The sequence below is a fragment of the Nansenia antarctica genome, assembly GCF_963989245.1.
Source record: "Nansenia antarctica genome assembly, chromosome: 11".
Taxonomy (NCBI): domain Eukaryota; kingdom Metazoa; phylum Chordata; class Actinopteri; order Argentiniformes; family Microstomatidae; genus Nansenia; species Nansenia antarctica.
The window spans coordinates 7649607-7670646 of NC_137681.1; the positions used below are offsets into that span (position 1 = coordinate 7649607).

General features: G+C 43.9%; 1 protein-coding gene across 2 annotated transcripts in view; it reads right to left on the reverse strand.

The window, feature by feature from the left end:
• vti1a (vesicle transport through interaction with t-SNAREs 1A) overlaps nucleotides 1–21040 on the reverse strand; it is a gene marked incomplete at both ends in the record, with an annotated part of 150144 nt that overhangs the window by 86077 nt on the left and 43027 nt on the right. For both annotated transcript variants that reach the window (XM_080542191.1, XM_080542192.1), the window contains one exon: nucleotides 20800–20884. In XM_080542191.1, coding sequence (XP_080398317.1) covers nucleotides 20800–20884 — 85 coding nt within the window. The remainder of the gene's footprint in view (nucleotides 1–20799; nucleotides 20885–21040) is intronic.

Genomic DNA, 21040 nt, shown 5'->3' on the forward strand with positions numbered 1-21040 from the left:
TAACGGCACTGGTTACTGACGGATCTCTCAACTCCTAAGCGTTCCTATAAGCACCATTGGGGCCATTATCCTCCAAATTGTTGAAGTGTTGAATACTTATTTTCCCCACTGAATATGATCCCAGCGGGAATGATCCATAGATAGATGATGATACATCCACGTGTCTCCACACACACACACACACACACACACACACACACACACACACACACACATACACACACACACACACACACACACACACACACACACACACCATGACAGCTAGTGGCAAAGGGGACATATATCTAACAACGATCCTATCTATGATCCATAGATAGATGATACATCCACGTATCTCCACACACACACACACACACACACACACACACACACTCACACACTCACACACTCACACACTCACACACTCACTCACTCACTCACTCACTCACACACACACACACACACACACACACACACACACACACACACACACACACACAATGACAGCTAGTGGCAGTAGGGGGACATATATCTAACAATGCTCTTTCACATTATTGAGCGTGTCCCGTCTCCTAGCTGACGCCACGGAGCGCGGGTCCCCCCGGGGCGCGCAACAGCGGCGCGCCGGGCTGATCCCAGGTCAGTTTAGGGCCGGCCGCCTCCCCCGGACCCCCATGCATTTTTAACCGCCTCAAACTGATCCCGTCACTCCTCCGCTCCTTCATGAACCCAGTGTTTTCAAAGCGCTAACACGCACCCTTCAGACGAGCAGAAGACTACAAAAAAAAACTTTTTTTAAAAAAAACTTTTAAGAAAAAACCTCATTCAAGTCATTCCAAAGTGCATCAACACTGTGAAGTACATAAAAGTCGTGCCTCTTGCTCCTGCCCATCAGGTTGTCTGAGGGCTGTGTGAATGTGTGAATGTGTGGTAAGAACTGGCTTGTTGAGATGTGCTGCCCAGGTTTCTATGGTCTATGTTCCCTGGGTCAGCAGTCAAGGCTAACGGGGCTGGTTAAGTGTTGAAGACACACAGAGAATAGGGTATACAGTTGAGGTGTGTGAGTGAGTGAGTGTGTGTGTGTGTGTGTGTGTGTGTGTGTGTGTGTGTGTGACTACACAGTCGGTTGAGGCTCAAAAGCATACTCATTTCATTGAAAACGGTGTTTAATATAATAGAGAGTAGATGGGATGGGAGGGTTGTAAGACGCATATGATGAGTGCCCTGCATAAGTGACGGAACAGTGAAGCATTTTTTTCTTCTTTTGGCTCTACACAAAGTTTGTATTTTAAATTTAAAAAATTACTATAGAATTACTGTGGAAGTAGAGATAGATTATCAGCTTATATTTGATGGTATATATGTGATGGTATATATGTGTACATATTGGTTTCACCATTTAGAAAAACAAATGTCCAAATTAAGTACTAACAACTATTTAGTATTCGGTTGACAACCCTTTGCGTGAAATAACTGCCTGAAGTCTGCTGCCCACTGATTGCTCCAGGCGCTGGGTATCTTCTCTGGTGATGCTCTGCCAGGCCTGTACTGCAGCAGCCATCTTCAGTTGTCGAAATCAATATGTACCGTATTTTCCGGACTATAAGTCGCGGTTTTTTTCATACTTTGGCTGGTCCTGCGACTTATAGTCAGGTGCGACTTATATATCAATAATTCATAATCTCTGACTGACATGAACTGACATACGGTAATCTCTGACTGACATGAACCAAGGAGTAACTTCCGCTAGCGCCTCATACACGATAGAATAGCCATTATACTTGACAATGTGGACATTAAACACGACAATGTGGACATTAAACATGATGTTATGGACCTTATACACAATGTTATGGACGTTATAAACGATATTAAAGTCATTTATTACCTTTCAGAGGCTGTTCAATGTTGCATTGTTTGTAGCATCCTGACTACTTTCGTTTTCACAAAGCTATCTTTGTCATGGCCTTATACACGATAAATAGTCATTACACTCGACAATGTGGACATTAAGCACTATATTATCAACGTTATACACGATATTAAAGTCATTTATTACCTTTTAGAGGCTGTTCAAAGTTTCATTTTCTCTCGCGACGCCATGTTGCTAGCCTCCGCTAGCCCCGCGCTAGCTAGCGGACTTTACACTCGATAATACAAGTATTCCTTAACCTTTCAGAAAAAAGTTTTAACGTGAATTATGTCCTTCCTGGGTTTACAAATCCTATTATGAATGTTATACACGATATTAAAGTCATTTATTACCTTTTAGAGGCTGTTCAATGTTGCATTGTTTGTAGCATCCTGACTACTTTCGTTTTCACCAAGCTATCTTTGTCATGGCCTCATACACGATAAATAGTCGTTACACTCGACAATGTGGACATTAAGCACTATATTATCAACGTTATACACGCTATTATGAACGTTATACATGATGTTAAGTCATTTATTACCTTTTAGAGGCTGTTCAAAGTTTCATTTTTCCTCCGCGACGCCATGTTGTTAGCCCCGCGCTAGCTAGCGGACTTTACACTCGATAATACAAGTATTCCTTAACCTTTCAGAAGAAGTTTCAACGTGAATTATGTCCTTCCTGGGCTTACAAATCCTCTCATGTCTCTTCACAGTGCCAGACTAGAGTCAAGCTCAACAGGGTCTTCTTTCCCCGCTGATTCCGCCAAGCACGTTCCCTTGAACCATGCGACTTATAGTCCAGTGCGACTTATATGTGGTTTTTTCCTCTTCATGACCCATTTTTGGCCTGCTGCGACTTATACTCGGGTGCGACTTATAGTCCGGAAAATACGGTACACAAATACCATCAAATAAACACAGAGAATCTCTACATTAACCTCATAGTAACTGTTTGATTTCAAATCCAAACTTTGTGGAGTGTAGAAGAAGAAAAAAATGCTTCACTGTCTGCTTTACATATGCTGGGCACGGTCTAAGATATACTGGAAACGGTACTTCTAGTCATCTGTCCCTCTTGTGTGTGTGCAAGAAAAGTGTGCATGGAAGAGGGGGAAAATGAATGTAAACCTAAAAGAAATCATGTTCCTGTAAGGGTGTATTGTATCAATACCTTCACTGTTTTAAACATGGCATCAAAGTTTTCCTGGTAATACATTTCAAACAATATTCACTGAACTCATGGATAGGTAATATTTCAAATCACTAGTGGATATTCATAATCCATGACCCCTTTTACCTTTTACTGTCACCTTTTGGCTTAATGGTTTAACAGAGTGTAAGGGGAGGCTCATATGGACCTCCAGTACCACCGCTCGATCCAGCCTGTGAGGCCGCAGAGAGAGCAGGTCCCTGACTGGACCTATCAGCACGGTCCAACCCCCCCTCCTGGCCTGTGGCTGTACTGCAGCAGGCGGACCACTGCAGGTGCACAGGGAAGGTCAGTTCTACACAGACACACACGTCGTATTAGACGAGAGCAGAACTTTTATCTGAGTGTGTGTTTTATTTTTTTTTCAATTGAATTTGACGTGTGTGTGTGCGCGTGTGTGGGTGTGCACGTGCGCGTGTGCATGTGCGTGGCTTGGGCCCTCCCTGGTCCTGAGGCTGTATAATTGAGAGACAGAAGAAACATAGACCCAGAACGGTAAAGAGGGAGAAGAAAGAAAGAGAGGGGGAAAAGAGAAAGAGAGAGAGAGAGAGAGAGAAAGAGAGAGAGAGAGAGGGAGATGGAAAGAGAAAGAGAGGGAGGGCTACTGTGGGTGGAGCAGCCTAGCGCCTGGGCTAACAGGGGATTCACGTTCACTCAGGCTCCAACTGATGCGCCGCCAGGCTCTTTGAAGGGATTATTAACACGTTTTGATTACTGTGGTCCAGTTGTCACAGAAAATATAACCTCCATCAGGGTATGAAACGGACGGCCCTTTTTCTTTTCTCTCGCCGCTTCAGCCCCCCTCGCTTGCATCCCCGCGCCCGCACACCCACCCACACACCAACCCCCCCCACCCCCCCCGCTCCACCCAGGCCGGCCTGACTCAAAGCAATCCACTAATTACGGTTTCAGACATCTCGGAGAATGGACTAATACACTATTAGGGAATATATTATATATTATATCTCTATTTCTGTATAGAGAAATTAGTCACCCTCTCTGGTGGCCCCAGCATGAGTGGAGACACACAAAAAAAACACTGCTGGCTGTTTCCACCAGTCAGTGTCACTGCATGGTGTTTTACCATCAGTTTAAGAACTAAAGTACTTTGGGAGGCTTTCGAGAAACTTTCTCTGGGATGGGTCACTCTGCTTGTCAGACAACGGGTAATAAATGACTGTTTTCATGCTATAGACCAATCTAAAGATGGTATGATACCAGGTGAGGCATAATTGTGTAATAAATTTACCACCAAAGCTACGGGTAATTATTAACAAAGGTAATGTGTCAACTAGGGCAGTCCACCGACCTTTTGGTAGCACTGAGAGGTCAGACATTTTGAGTACAATCGGTTCTCGTACTCAAAAACAACACAAAATCATGTTCGCTAGCCAGATGACAAAGTTAGCTAGAGGTGCATGTGAAAATTGTGTCAATTTCCAAGACGTATCGAGTTTCGCCCCCAATTCAGCCTAGTGCCCAGCCCCATTGATTCTAGTCATATACAATGGCTTGAGTCTTCAAGGTGTATGTGGGTTAGTAACAGTTGTTATGAACCGGAACACTACGATCAGATCAGGCAGTCAGTCAATCAATCAAAAGGTGAAATTTATTGACAATTGGTCAATTAGAGAGTTAGACTCAGCGGTAACAAAGCCACGCAGCCACTTAAAAAACTGTCAGTAAAGAATCGGAGGGAGCGAGCCGTTTGTCTCTGTCCCTTCATAGTCAGGGCCCAGTGATAGACTGATCAATAAGCAGGTTAGTGTAGGCAGCCTTTCTCCAATTTCTGCAGTTCTGTAACCCCCAAAAACGTCTAACACTAGCTGGGTTCGCTATATGGGTGGCTGGTTTCCCCAGAGACAGGGAGCAGCCTGTATTCAAGCCCCCAAAAAAGGGTGACAGAGGCGTTTTAGAATTATTAGCAGTGGCTCGCTCTGCAATCTTGTTAATGAGAACACAGACCGCCCGCCAATACAACACAATCGCAGTGTCAATAAACAGTTGATCACAAGATAATAACTTTTTTTTGGGAAGGAAAATAAAGGACTACAAACCCGAAAGCCCGTTTCCATCACGAAAACAACACAAATGTTGATTGCTTACTCATCTTATCAATCAAATCAAGAGTGGCTGCAGGACGTGACAAACAACACACACCAGTGTATAAACCTGTTGTGTTTCCACCTCCATTCCCGGCGGTGGCGGAGCACCTTCTAGAACCTTCTAGAACAAAGCAGCTGACTTAGCGTCTCGTTAGCACGGCACTTTAGCCTCACTGGGGGGACATACAGTAGTACAGTGACGCTGACGCCGCTTCTTCACCCTGTCACTGAGAAAAACAACTGAAAAGACTCCAACTGAAAGCCAAACATCCAAACATGTTTCCTCTGAAACACACCTCAACCTCCTTTTCAAGGAATTAAGTCAACAGATACTTGGGGGGGGGGGGGGGGGGGTTGGGGGAGGTCAACAAAAGACCGAAAAACAGTGTAGAACATCAATAAAGACACTAGTACAATAGAAAACCTCAGTCTCACTGAGAAAAGCCCACTGACCATGTTACTGCATGTCCCATTTGTGAAATGTATATACGTAAACAGGCTAAGTATTGAGCGAGAGGCTGTTTGTGAAACGTACACATGATCTGTGGACGGGGTAAAGTGGCGGACATCAAAGGGCCCCGGAGAGGGAGAGGGAGAGAGAGAAAGTAGGCCAGGCCGTGGCCAGAGAGAAAGAGAGAAAGGGAGGGGGGGAGAGTAAGGGAGAGCAAACAGAGATGAGTGGAGTGTTGGCGGTAAAGAGAGGAGAGAGTAGAGAGAGATAGAGAGGTAGAGAGAGAGAGGACAGATTGAGAGGAGAGAGAGAACGCAAAAAGGCAGAGTAGATTGGAAGGGATCAAGATGCAGAGAAAAGCAGAGAAAAGAGAGAGAGAGAGAGAGAGAGAGAGAGAGAGAGAGAGAGAGAGAGAGAGAGAGAGAGAGAGGACAGGGGGGTTGGAGGGATAGAAAGGTTGGTCCCAGGCTGGGAGGGAGCTCAGGTGTGAGTTCTGAGGAAGCACCTTCTGTTCAGGGCCGAGAGGCCCCACATGGAGAGGAGAGGAGAGGACAGGAGAGGAGAGGAGAGGCCCCACATGGAGAGGAGAGGAGATGGACAGGGGCCTCTTGTTTGGCCCAAATAAACCCAGGTGGGTTTTAAAAATGTTAAGACCTATCACCTAATTTTACCTTGAATTTAAGACCTTTTTAGGCCCCACATGGAGAGGAGAGGAGAGGAGAGGACAGGAGAGGAGAGGAGAGGAGAGGACACCTAATTACCTAATTTTACCTTGAATTTAAGACCTTTTTAGGCCTTAAAGGCCGGATTGCTGGATTTTAGACTATAAGGCTTTTTAAGACCAGCGCGGGAACCCTGATTACACTTGATACATTCATCTTTTGTGTATATTTAACCAGAGTGTCGACACGCACGCACACACCTATTTCCCCCTAGCTTGAATGCATGTGAAATGTGGACGCTACGCATATTGAAACTATTGGATTTGTTTGGAACTAGACCACCCTCCAACAGGGTTGCTCTACACCAGGGTGCTTTGATTCGGGTGGAATGCTGACGTTTTACATCATATGAACCAGGCGGGGGACCCTGGCAGATGGGGTATGCGACAGCGTGGCCATTTTCCAGTCCAGCGCCCCGGAGTTGAACGTGGCGACACACATGGCCTCCCTGTCGACCAGCGTGTCTGGGGCTCTGCTGCCTCACCTGGAGGGCCAGGCTGAGGTACTAACGTCAAAACAAGCTCATGTCAAGTGTTCATAAAAGCATGTTGACTTGACCTGGGATTGGTACATACATGTTTGGAGTTTTGAGGCCTTGATTTACGAATTGAAGAATGTAACGTATATATACTGTATATACATGCCTCATGAGATTAGACCAACTGCCTTACCTCATCAGAATCCAACATGTCAGCTTGTTTTAATCCACTGCTTGTGTTAATTGTACACTGTACTGTATAGCTTTAACAACATGAATCCCAGATTGCCCCTGAGCTGTAAGTGTGATAACGGTTAGAAGTACTTATTAGTATTTGACAGGTAATAAGTTCGATTAGCATTGTTCAGGAAAATAATGTCGTTTTTTTTTTACTCAAAAAAGTAAACTCAAGAGTTATATGAATAACATCTTAAGTTGTAAGAAACAGAAGCGAGACCTCTACACGACCTCTATAAGAGACCTATACACTGCTTTGACAATAAAACCAGAAATTAAACATTTCCAAAGGAAAGCTGCAGACACCACTCGCAACAATTAACATCAAAGATACCATTCACATCACATCTAAACTTGAGGTAACCGTATCTATATTGTAAAGTTATGGTGGCAAAGCCGTTGTTGTCAGTTTGTGGCGACATCATGTAAATTACAAGTGAAGGCTTCCCCTAGAGAGGCGGGTGAACCTGTCATGGGGGACGGTGGAGCAGTCGCATTCACCAACGCCACAGCCAACCACACACAACAACACACGACAACACACAACAACACACACAACAACACACAACAACAACACACCACAACACACCACAACACACCACAACACGCAACAACACACAACAACACACAACCACACGCAACACACAACAATACACAACAACACACAACAACACATGTTTAGGATCTTAATCATCCCCATCAGCTGTCCTTTCTCAGCTCTCTCCCTATCTCCCCCTCCTTGTGTGTGTGTATGTGTGTGTGTGTGTGTGTGTGTGTGTGCGTGCGCGTGTGTGTGTGTGTGTGTGTGTGTGTGTGTGTGTGTGTGTGTGTGTGCGTGCATGCGTCTGTGCGCTTGCATGAAAAAGGGGACCCTGGAATACAATTACTTAAAAGCAAGCAAACAAGCATATCTCCCCTCTTTTCTGCATTTGCATTAACTCCATATATCTGAACTAAATAGAAATAACAGTTATGCATTAAGTAGGCCGTTTACAGCGAGCATTCCACTGGTCAGTAGTCCACATAGTAGTCAATAACATATAATAGAGCGAGAGAGAGAATAAATCTCATAAATAGAGTTTGTTCAAATCTATGTCTATTACGTGATGAATGGAAGACACATTATTACATATGAACAAACAGCGTCCTTCTTGGGGAGCATCTTTCCTTTCTTTTCAAGACGTTTTCCATCCTTTGTTCGCTGTCACTGAATCCCCTGAACTAACATATAACCCTGGACAGAAAAGAGGTAATAATATGATAAATGTATATCACCATCTAGCGTGGCACAGTGATTGAGATGTCAACATTTTCTATAGAGATAGTTCACGCTCTTCGCAGCATCTCAATCTGCTACATGCTACTGTGCACCGCTTGAAAGAAGCTTTGTTGAGGGATTCTCATACTAAACACATTTACAGGCATGTGATAGAACATTATACCTCTATAACTCATTCAGTTGAATGGGGAAGTGTGTCCAAACTTGTGACTGGTACTGTGTGTGTGTGTGTATATATATATATATATATTGGCTAAACATCTTAACAACAAAAGTATTTACAGGAACGCGTCAAATTAATCCCAAAGGGAGATCTCATGTTTTCAAATTACATATGATGATATTTTATTTCCGAAGCTACTCTGCGTACCGCGGTGCCTCTGTACTACTGGGAAAGTAGCATTGTGAGTCTGAGTAGCGTGAGTAGATGGCCATCATCAGTAGATTGCTTTTTAGAGAGTTTTCTAAGTGACGCCCACGTCTGATTTGACAATTATGGCACAAGGCTGATAATACACTGCAACATTCAGTGAATTCAACAGAAGGCGAAATAACTGATGCATGCGCGCGCACGCACGCACACACACACACACACACACAGACACACACACACACACACACACACACATACTCTGACTTGTGCGGATATCTTCGGCAGGCACAACAACAAAAACAAAACTCAGTGATAAATAAATAACCGCCCGCCGCCTGTGCGTTCCCTTCTCAGGAACTCTGGGGCTCACGCAGACCCGTCCAAAGACTTTAACATTGTGTGTTTGTGTGTGTGTGTGTGTGTGTTTAGCCCCCTTCGTCCCCTTCTGAAGAGGGAGAACAAGTCAGGCCTCCCTCCTACAGTGGCTCAAGGGCGCGGCCTATCTGCCAAACGGCAGAATGCACAACTTCGATTTTTCCCCAGCAGAGCAAGCCAGCCAGCCAGGCAGGAGGCAGGTTCATTTATATGGGAGTCAAACTGTTTGTACTGCCAAGGTTATGTTCTTTAACAGGGAAGTAAAGGACAGACTGAAGTTAGTCGCAACTTAAAAATTCAGATGAGTACCAAGCCAACTGTGATTAACATAAAAATGGGAGAGGATATTTGGAATGAGACCAATTAAGTTGCTGCATTTTTGCGATGGAAAATCTCGTTGTTTCACATCTGTCCGTCGAAAATGTATGCCATTGATTCAAATTCCAACGTTCACATCACTACTGAGTATCCAAACTTGAATATGTCTGTTTCAGAAAGATATATGAGGGGCGAGAAATTAACATGCGCGCAAACCGTAACAGCGCACTTCTACTACGAATTCAAGAAAAGGTGTCATAACTCACCATCTCAAAATACATTAAAAAAAAAAAAACTATTTACCACATGCTCTTGTCTCGCCATACATAAATAGCTCAACCTCTACCTAAGTCAAACATAACTAACTCAGCCCCTACCTCAGTCAAACATAGCTAGCTCAGCCCCTACCTCAGTCAAACATAGCTAACTCAGCCCTACCTCAGTCAAACATAGCTAGCTCAGCCCCTACCTCAGTCAAACATAGCTAACTCAGCCCCTACCTCAGTCAAACATAGCTAACTCAGCCCCTACCTCAGTCAAACATAGATAACTCAGCCCTACCTCAGCCACACATAGATAACTCAGCCCCTACCTCAGTGAAACATAGCTAACTCAGCCCCTACCTCAGTGAAACATATCTAACTCAGCCCCTACCTCAGTCAAACATAGATAACTCAGCCCCTACCTCAGTCAAACATAGATAACTCAGCCCCTACCTCAGTGAAACATAGATAACTCAGCCCCTACCTCAGTGAAACATAGCTAACTCAGCCCCTACCTCAGTCAAACATAGATAACTCAGCCTCTACCTCAGTCAAACATAGCTAACTCAGCCCCTACCTCAGTCAAACATAGATAACTCAGCCCCTACCTCAGTGAAACATATCTAACTCAGCCCCTACCTCAGTGAAACATAGATAACTCAGCCCTACCTCAGTCAAACATAGATAACTCAGCCCCTACCTCAGTCAAACATAGATAACTCAGCCTCTACCTCACTCAAACATAGATAACTCAGCCCCTACCTCAGTCAAACATAGATAACTCAGCCCCTACCTCAGTCAAACATAGATAACTCAGCCCCTACCTCAGTCACACATAGATAACTCAGCCCCTAACTCAGTCAAACATAGATAACTCAGCCCCTACCTCAGTCACACATAGATAACTCAGCCCCTAACTCAGTCAAACATAGCTAACTCAGCCCTACCTCAGTCAAACATAGCTAACTCAGCCTCTACCTCAGTCAAACATAGCTAACTCAGCCTCTACCTCAGTGAAACATAGCTAACTCAGCCCCTACCTCAGTGAAACATAGATAACTCAGCCCCTACCTCAGTCACACATAGCTAACTCAGTCCCTACCTCAGTCAAACATAGCTAACTCAGCCCCTACCTCACTCAAACATAGCTAACTCAGCCCCTACCTCAGTCACAGATAACTCAGCCCCTACCTCAGTGAAACATAGCTAACTCAGCCTCTACCTCAGTCAAACATAGCTAACTCAGTCCCTACCTCAATCAAACATAGATAACTCAGCCCCTACCTCAGTCAAACATAGATAACTCAGTCCCTACCTCAGTGAAACATAGCTAACTCAGCCTCTACCTCAGTCAAACATAGCTAACTCAGCCCCTACCTCAATCAAACATAGATAACTCAGCCCCTACCTCAGTCAAACATAGATAACTCAGTCAAACATAGATAACTCAGCCCCTACCTCAGTCACACATAGCTAACTCAGCCCCCTACATCACTCCTAACTCAAACAAAGTTATAGTGGCTGTTTATGCCCATATTTTAACAACTCACCCTCCCCTCTGACCGACCCCCTTCCATCCCACTTCTCTCAATACACACAACCCCCCCCCCACCCTCCCCGCCCTCCCTCACCAGACAAAAGCTTTGCCGTCCCACTGACTGGCAGATGGGGCGACCAGCTGACATCTCGGGCCGGGCTTTTTCATGTTTCCCTGGGTGTCCTGGACGTGTGGGCGCCCTGTCTGTGGGCGCGGGGTGGCCCGAGGAGGATGATCCTTTGAGGGGTCTGAGGGGGAGAAGGAGGACGCGGGGACGTCTAACTCCTCTGGGAGACCAGTGGAGAGGAGAGTACACAGAGGGGACAGACGGAGACGGCTAATAATGTGCTTCTGTGTATCTATGTGTATCTGTGTACACATAGAGTATGTGTGTGTGTGTGTGTGTGTGTGTGTGTGTGTGTGTGTGTGTGTGTGTGCGTGTGTGTGTGTGTGTGTGTGTGTGTGTGTGTGTGAGAGTGTGTGAGAGTGTGTGAGAGTGTGTGTGTGTGTGTGTATGTATGTGTGCGTGTGCGTGTGCGTGTGCGTGCGCTTGCGTGTGTGTGTGTGCGCGCGCGTGTGTGTGAGTGTCTGTGTGCCATAGAGGGTTCAGATGGAGAGAATAACAGTGTTTATCCCTGTCCCCCTCTCCCACTCAGCCAGACTGGGGCCTTCACATCATAATCTCCTGGTCTACGACTCAGACAGTAAACACACACCAGCTTCACTAGTGACAATCACCACCCAGAACAACTACATTACTTCTAATCCCAGTCTGATATAAAACCCACTCTGTCATTTGCAACCCTAAAGTACAGCACGAGATCATCAAACAACTGTTGATACTGATACAGATTGAAGGATGACCATGAATGTGAATGTGATTGTACCAATCTTATGACACCTGACGACGTCTCTCTCCGTCTTATCTCTTACCCCCCGTGACCCAATGTGCAGAGTGTTCTTCCTTGTTAACAGTTCTCAACTGGCATCAATCTACAGCGTTGTCATCGATGTGCCATTCTCATCACAATTAGTATTTCTGATCTGCATCCCGAGTGACAAGGTGGCATAATTCCCCCTCTCCACCTCTCCTTTATTTCATTTCATTTCTCTTTCTCCCCTTCTTTTTAAAAAAAATAATATATTTCAGTCCCTCAGATGTAGCAGCTCTTTAAAGCGCCCATGGGGGCCCTGAATCCTCTCTTTTGTCTCCCATTTCCTTCTGAAACACTTTTCCTTGAACACAATCCTGCTTATCCTAGTTCTTTTCCAAGCCCTCTCCTCTCTGGGTTTTCTTACTCGATCTTCTACTCTCTCTCTCTCTCTCTCTCTCTCTCTCTCTCTCTCTCTCTCTCTCTCTCTCTCTCTCTCTCTCTCTCTCTCTCTCTCTCTCTCTCTCTCTCTCTCTCTGTCACACAGAGGTCAATGCTGCATAGAGGGAGGTGAGGGTGTGTGTGGGGGGGGTGGGGGGCTATATTTATAGTCATTGGGACCTCAAAATATAAGAAATAAGCCGCTTTGAGATTTGATATAAGATGTCTAGCCGTTTGAAAGTGTTTATCTGATGCTCAGAGATAAGGATACATACAATAATGCATTATTATATTGATATAACACTTTAATTAACACGTATACAATGTTAGGTGTGATATGAGCTCGAAGCGAGTCAGGTTGACGATGATTGCGGTTTAACTTCAAGAGGAAGACAATTCTGGTTTATAGACTTTGATGTATATATTAGCATCTTCTGAAACTCCTGATGATAAGTTTTGGAGTGATGAATTATGCGATTATGATGCATGATTTCTATCAGTTTGATGATGAATCAAGATGAATTATAAAATGATATCCAATGGACCAATCCAAGGGTATATATCAGAACTTGTCCTATACATTGTTGTATTTTTACTCATTTCTAAAACATAATTTTTGCATAATTCAAGATTATTTCCCATAATATGGTAGTTAAGGTTATACAACTGAGACCTTCAATGGGATTTCCCCTCCATCTTTTGACAACGTTGCCCCATGTTCTTAAAAGGGGGAAACCTTTCTTTTGCCATTGTTGCCCAATGGGAGATAAAGTGGAAAACCTCCCTCTATGAGCTATGTTAGCCTAATTATGACTTTAAGACTCTAGTTGTGTTGACATAAACCCTGCGCTTTGTTGAAGCTAATCATTCTACTAAAGGTCTAATTACTGTAGATCCATTCCATTCTCTTTAATACCAGTGAGCCTTGTTAGCATCCTCTGTGTGAACAAAATGGGGGTCCTTAAAGGATGCTAACCGTAGCAGTAGATCTCCAACTGAAGCAGGAATTCTTTGTAGACTATTTATGGAAACTGGTTACTGTTATTTCTCCCAAACATCTCTGTAGCTGCATTCTGATATGGCCACCATCAATGAGGCCCACTTAGCTTGAGCTAACACCGCAAGTTGAAATCTTGCGGCAAACACCTGCGGCCACACACACACACACACACACACCCGCACAACCCGCACAACCCCACACACAAACACACACAAACACACACTCAAGTCTGTTGGTTCAGCCTCTTGCGCCTAGGGTCCGTATGCTGGCTGGCCATTGTGCGATTCGGGGCCTTTGTCTGGGCAGCCTGAAACCAGCAATTGCACCTTAGCTACCACAGTTCAAGCGTAAACACGGTTTTGTGTGCCACAATATACACTGTTGCCAGTGGACCCCTAAATCCATGGAACAGCTGAGTCCTAGGGTGTCAAAGATAATGGCGATTTATTGCAATGTGAGGCTTTCTCATTGCCCCCCACCCCCCCACCCCAAATCGTTTCCCCCCTCCTCCTCCCTCAAACCGATTAAAATTAAGCCGTAAACATGTGAGGATGGAATTAGCACATTTAGCGAGTCTCCTCTCTCCCACATCCCATTTTCGCTCCAGAGCGGCTGATCCCCGCAGCCGAACGCGGGTGCAATTTTAATGACTCGCGCCGTTTTTGAAGTCCACATGAAAAAAGCGGCGCTCGCCGTTTGTGGCGGTGCTAGATATGGCGAGGCCGCGGCCGGCCGTGTTTTTGGGGGGGGAGGGGGGGTGGGGGGGAGACACACGGCGCCGACTCGGACTCCGGGCCCTTCGATAGGATCGGTGTCATTTTCCTCTCCACGATAAGACGCCTCGCTGACAAGGCCCGATTAGGAGAGAAAAAATCATTATTGCAACGCCTTTCATCCGCCGGGGGGTTTACCGATAAACAGCTCACCCGTGGGTAGATTTACTGAAAGCAAAATGTTATACGTTAAAGTGTGTGTATATACGTATATATATATATATATAGCTGAAATACAGTTACTGGCTATATTCTTCGTATATTTCGAACAAATATTTTCTTTCTTGGGGGAGAGAGAAATATATTTTTACCCCCCGAAAATATATCTCATAAAAGGCCGCCTTTTTGCATACTGCAAACTCAAGCTGTGAAATATTCAGGGCCCCAGCCTCTCAGCACAATGAATCAAACAATTATCAAATAACTTCGTATTCTTTTTGAAACACAATACAGCATTCAGATTTTATCAGACTACAAAAAAACTAAGCTATTTAATATGCTATACCTCGAGGAAATCCACTTTAGCAAACTGTCCTTATAAAAGAGAAATGAATAAGAACACACAGAAATATTAAAACGACACAGTGGCAGAGTGAATAGACTAAAGCACAAGTGGAGAACGTACCTATACATTACTATACACACCACATCTACCAGGGATATCTAAACAAACCTCACAATGTGTGTGTATATAATGTAATGTAACAGATTTATGTACACATTACATCTATGCTCATTATATGATTAATTGCTGGGGAGCAAACAATTTGGTATCAACAAAATCCCCCGTCATCTATTATGTGAAGCACTTTTTTCATATGCAGGTCAAAGAGAGAGATACTTAAATACCAAAGATTGAATAAAACAAAATGAACTATTCCCAACAATTCTAATTTCTCAGCGTCAACAGTCATGGACAGAGAGCGTATGATAGAGCACATTATATGATTACAAGATTAACTAAAATTAATTCAAGAAATGTTAGATTTTTCTGTTAATTTAGCTAGTAATTCCAAACAAGCTGAAAAGGAGGTAACAAATGTACAGTAAGAAGTAGATATATGCTATAGCATACTGTATTTATATTGCTATTATTTAAGACCAATATTGTTATCAATAATATCTAACCATGTGAATTGACGGCCAAATCTTATTTGACTGTTCTTTTTTATCCCCCAATTTGTTTGTCATATAACAGCAACATGTTTTAAAAATGTGTTTTATTTCCTTAAAAAAATATGAGGTATACTCAAAACAAAACAAAATAGTTCTAGGCTGTTTCTTAATCTAGTGTATTAGTCATTCGCTAAGTGTCGTGTCATAAGGATTTGAAACGCAAACGTATCATTTTGGTGGCTCGACACCAAAAGAATGATCAACTCTGATCTTCAGAAAGAAGCAGGGAGAAATAAAGAGAGTGGGTGAGAGAGAAACAGAGAAAGAAAGACTAAAGATGGAGAGGGAGAGATAGAGTGTGAGCCGGGGACAAGCGTGTTCTATGTGGCTGGGGCACTCCAGCACCCATGGACTCACAGCAAGGCTCAAAGCCATGCTCCGCTTCAAACGGGAGCCGCCGAGGAGGATTTTTAAAAAATGTTTACTAAACTTATTTATTTATTTCTCCATTCCCTCCATCATTTATCTATTTATTTCCCTGGGTCCCGGCGCCCCGTGTTTCTGCCGCTGGAATCGTGTTGGATGACGACGACGACGACAACGCCGTCTCCCTCCCTTCTCTTTTAGTATCGCTGCAGTTCAAAATCAAACCGCTCTAAAACAAATTGATGTACTCTTTAATATAGTCATCACATCATCACAGGGTCCTCGCGCGTCTGCCTTGGTGACAACTGCAGGGCTGCTTAGCTTAGCCCGGCAATGTCTGCCGCTTTGTTGGTCGCTTCAATGATTTATCACAAAAAAGAGAGAGAGAGAGCGAGAGAGAGGGGTGGGTGGGTGGGGGGGGGAGAAAGAGAGAGAGAGAGAGAAAGGGAGAGAAAGAGAAAGAAAGGCTTGGGTTCTGGATTGAGTCATTGGTATCTTTGATTGACAAGGTCTAATCAGCTTATCTTGGTGCTAATAAAGTTGATGGCCTGCGGTGCTGCTCTCTACCTGGCACGGCGTGAACTTTGGGCCGGCGAGGGGGCCCCTGGGGGCCGGGCCCCGACCCTCTCTGCTTATCTAAACGGGGCTGAAATCAATCCTTAATGAGCTGTTTTCATTTTCCCTCATCGATCCGGGGGCAGCGACGCCGGGCCAACGGGCTGAGAAGCGACCTCTGCCTCATCGCCGGCCCGCGAAAAATGCAGAGTTTCTCTTTTCTTTTTTTTTGCCACGTTGTTGTTTGTCTCTGTTGCTTTTCGCTTTGTTCAGATTGCTGAGCTTCAGAAATGGAAGAAGGGGGTTGGGATTATGGTGGGGCCCAGAGTAAATGTTTGTGTGGTTTTTTAACACTACGCGCTCTTTAGCTTATGAAAAATCATAAAGCGGGGACGATAAATATATAAAGGTATTCATACCAGAAACAGGCAGATAATGTCCACTGATTCAACAATGATTTGCTTCAGTCGTATGATAACAAACAACTTGTAGTAGCACTTCAAAATACTCTACGTACTGTAAGGTCACAGTAATATGTTTTATTGATACAGAATCATCTTTTTACCTCACTGTCATTATATCAGATAACTTATCTGTCCAAAAGAGTAAGAGACAGTTGTAATAGTGCCATAACATGTGATCAGTCATGCAAAGTAACATGATTATAGTAAACTCAACATGCATATATAGTAGATAAAGGGTTGATGACCCATGATGACCATCCAGCATTTGGTGATTGCTTTTTGTGGTTTTGCTTTTTGTGGCTTTGTGTATATGTATCATTCTCAACGTTATCATTTTGTCTGGACTACTGTAGCTACGGGAGAGACAACACATATATCGAGTTAGAATCTTTGATAAAAAAACAAACATTCAAATGATTGTAGTATTCAGCAGATAAAACGTTGAGAGAACTGAGCTGCACTCCCAACAAAGCAAATATATTGTGTTAATTGTGCCTCAGTACACAAAACTAATTCAACCCTCTACCTCTCCAATTGATACTAATCAAGGCGGGAAAAACGTAATAAGTAGATCTTAAATGTCTTATCCAACATGGTAGCTATCTCTAAACACACCCTCCTTACATCTTCGCAATGTGCATACAAGAATCTGACATGGCTTTGATTTGGAGTCAGACTGGCCTCCACATTTTGGGCTCGCAGACACCCCTGGTTCAAATGCCTTTAAATTGGCTAACTGCATGTCTCTGTACTTAGTGCTCTCTTTAACAGGCTAGCCTTGGCATCTGTATGTTCGTACGTGCAGCTTTTAAGTCTGTGCCCTCCACTAATGAAGTTATATACTTTATTTATGAGACAAACAGAGCTCCAGTTCTTAAGGGTGTGCGTGTGGTAAATAGCTCGGCATGTCCACAGAGCACCCTCAATAACCCTCAAAGGGCATTCAGCACTCTTGGCAAGCCTATGTTTTGCTAAATACACTGGAGAGGAAAAAATAGAAAAAAAGCTAAAATTCTACACAATTATATTCTGTGACGGGCTCACCATCTCAAAGAACTGAGAGGACTTCTTGAAATTTGACTTAACAGTAGCCTGGATTTTTGTTTTTTGATTTGTGGTCATTAAGAGAAATCTTGTCGGTGCCAAAGCAAAGGGGACAAACTGCAGTTCGAGGGCCATCTCTTTTCTGCCTTTGTTCAGCTTCTATCACATAGAAAAAATAACTGTCCGTAACTTCTTCTTCCGCCCATTTGTTCAATTACACTACTTAGGGGAGTATAATCATTCTGTGTAACTTTGAATTATTGTGAAGAAGCGACACTAACTGTTTGTCTCAGAGAGTGCTTTTAATAGTCGCTTGAAAAGACTGGAGATTTCTTGTGTGTATATATATATATATAAAACATTTGTTTTATTTTTTTATTTGTTTTATCCAAAAGATTGGACAAACATTTACTGTACCAATTATTCTTGTGTAACCTATTTGGTCAATACACCCCTGCATTCTTCATTTCAAAGCTTATCCAATAACAACTGCAGATGCCATCTTAAAAAAGGGAGAAAAAAAACCCAAGTATATACTTTTATCAACATATCTTTTAGTGTGAAAGAGAGAGAACTGAAAAAGGGCCATATGTGGGACTAGACAAGAGAAAAATGTAGACACTTGAAAGAAAATAAATTCCGGTCTGTGGTGAATTGTGCCGATTAATAACCAAAAACTTCCTACAAACAATCCATCTCCATAAAAAAAATCCACCTACATAAAGAGTTTCCTCATTGTCTCTGTTAATGTGCTTTGGTGAGGTGGAATTATCCACCAGTAGGTTCAATACGCAGGGGAGGGAATGCGCAGCAAGAGAGGCTGATCACAACATGATTTGACAAAAGGACATTTCAGGGTCTATGTGCACCTCAAATTAACATGCGTCCGATATCCAGATACTGTCTGCATTCTGATCCAATCAAAAGGCAGGTGTTAATTGGGGGAAAACACACATTTTGATGGTATGGAGATGTGATCTTTAAAACCACCTCCAGAGATGAACAAGCTCACATTGTGGCTGCATCGCGAGAGAAGAGCACAGTGAACGTAATGCTGACACTGACAACATTAACCACATTCTGTTCAACTGTATTTCGATGGGACACGTGATCACAACCACATGAACAACAACAACAACAACAACAAAACCTGATCACAATGCAGACACAGGAGTACAGATATAGGACGCTAACCATAATGCTAGGTGTAGATGTGGCCAGATCTGATCATACGTGATGATCTGATCACAAGACGCGCCTAAACGCAAGGTGTAAACACAGTAGCAGTAGCTGCTTCCACTCAAAAACCCCTCGGATGGACATGGCTACCGAATGTTTGCGCTCTCAGCAGCATGTATGTGTGTGTATTTCTTTGGGGGTCTTAGCACATTGGTGCTACGGGCTTACATGTCGTCTGGACTAAGCGCCCATGCCGCCCAATATGCCTCTGCTTCTCAGTGCAGTTGTGTTGTCTGTGCGCCGGTCGTCCCTGAGAGATCGGCCGTTTCAGGTTGTGCATCTGAGCAGACGACCAGCACCGACAGGAGGGTAAGGAAGGGGTCGCGGATTAAACACGCGGGGGCAAAGGAACACACCCCAGCAAACCCCAAACACTGTTGATGTGGACTAGAGCAGTGTGAGTGTGTGTGTGTGTGGGACCGAGGCTGAGGATAAACAGCCATTGTTCGCAGTTAGCCGCACACACAGGGCAGATGAGACGGCCACTGGCGACGAGAGGTCAAAGGGCACGCAGCTAGAACCTTCCTGGGGAAAGCACCCGGGCCCAGGAGGTACTGAAGGGCGGTTAGACCACGGCCCATTTCTTTAACACGGACCAACGCGTGTGACAAAAACATCAAAACAAAGCACTCGATTGAAAGATACGACTGAATGGAATCAAAATATGGGGCTGCTGCAGAGTTTGACACAGTGAAAAGACGAATAAATCCATGGCTCCGGATCATCAGAGACATATGAAACAACATTTTTAAGCAGAGAATGCAGATTGTATTTATGAATTTGTGAGTTCTACTTACTGAACATCAAACGGCAGTGGTCTGTGCAACCCTTCCTCGACTTGAATTATTAAATCTGTCGATGTCGCACACACACGCCACCTCGCCATTATAGTGTAAATTAACAAACTTTTTCAAAACTACAGCGGAAGCCACAGAAAGCCAGTTGATACTTCAAGAATGAGCTTTGATACCTCTCTAAGGAATACACTGTGCCTCAATAATGTGGTGACTGTCAGGAGAGGGGAAGAAAAAAAAATATGCTAACTGGTTTCTTCTATTTAAAATTCAAAATGAGCTCATTTTCCTATATTTAAAGATAAAAAACAAACCTTGATACAAAAAAAGAAATTTAAAACATGATTTGGAAGGATTTTTTTTTTAAGGGCGATTTATTTAGGAAGTGATGTTATTGTTCCCTGCTCTGTTCTACGAATTAAGGACTTGTGGAGGAACGCTGACGTTGTTTATTTCTGTAGACCCCCTGTCTTTCTGAGCTATAAAAAAACACATACACACACACACACGCACGCACACGCACACATGCATGCTCGCACCCAGATCCATGGAGTAGAAACGTGTGTGTTTTTCTGGGAGCCGAACAGGGAGCAGCGAGGCCCGCTCTGTCGCCCGTACACCTCTATCTCTCTCTATCTCCATCGCTCGTCTTTGATGTGCTCCTGAAAATGTCACCAGTCGTCAAGGCGCTTTTTTTAAAATATTCTTCTCTCTCTACCTTCGCATACGAGCGAGACAATTTGCTGTCGCTCACTCACCCCCCAATCCCCGCCCCCCAATCCCCCCCCCCCCTCTCTCTCCCCTATCCCATCCAAACAGAATGCATACCGGTTTCCACTGCTATCTGGTAGCCAGCTTCCAGCCTCCGAGATGACCTTTCCAGCTTCTCTGTGTTGTCCAACAGATGTGCTCTCTGAAACAAATGGGGGGAAAATGAGAGGGAAATAACAAAAAAGTAATGATTAAGAAGGGCTGGGAACCATTTCAGATAAACATTTAAACATTGTCACTGAAACAGACGGCTATTTCTGTGGCAACATCACCACCATTGCATCATAAACAACAACAA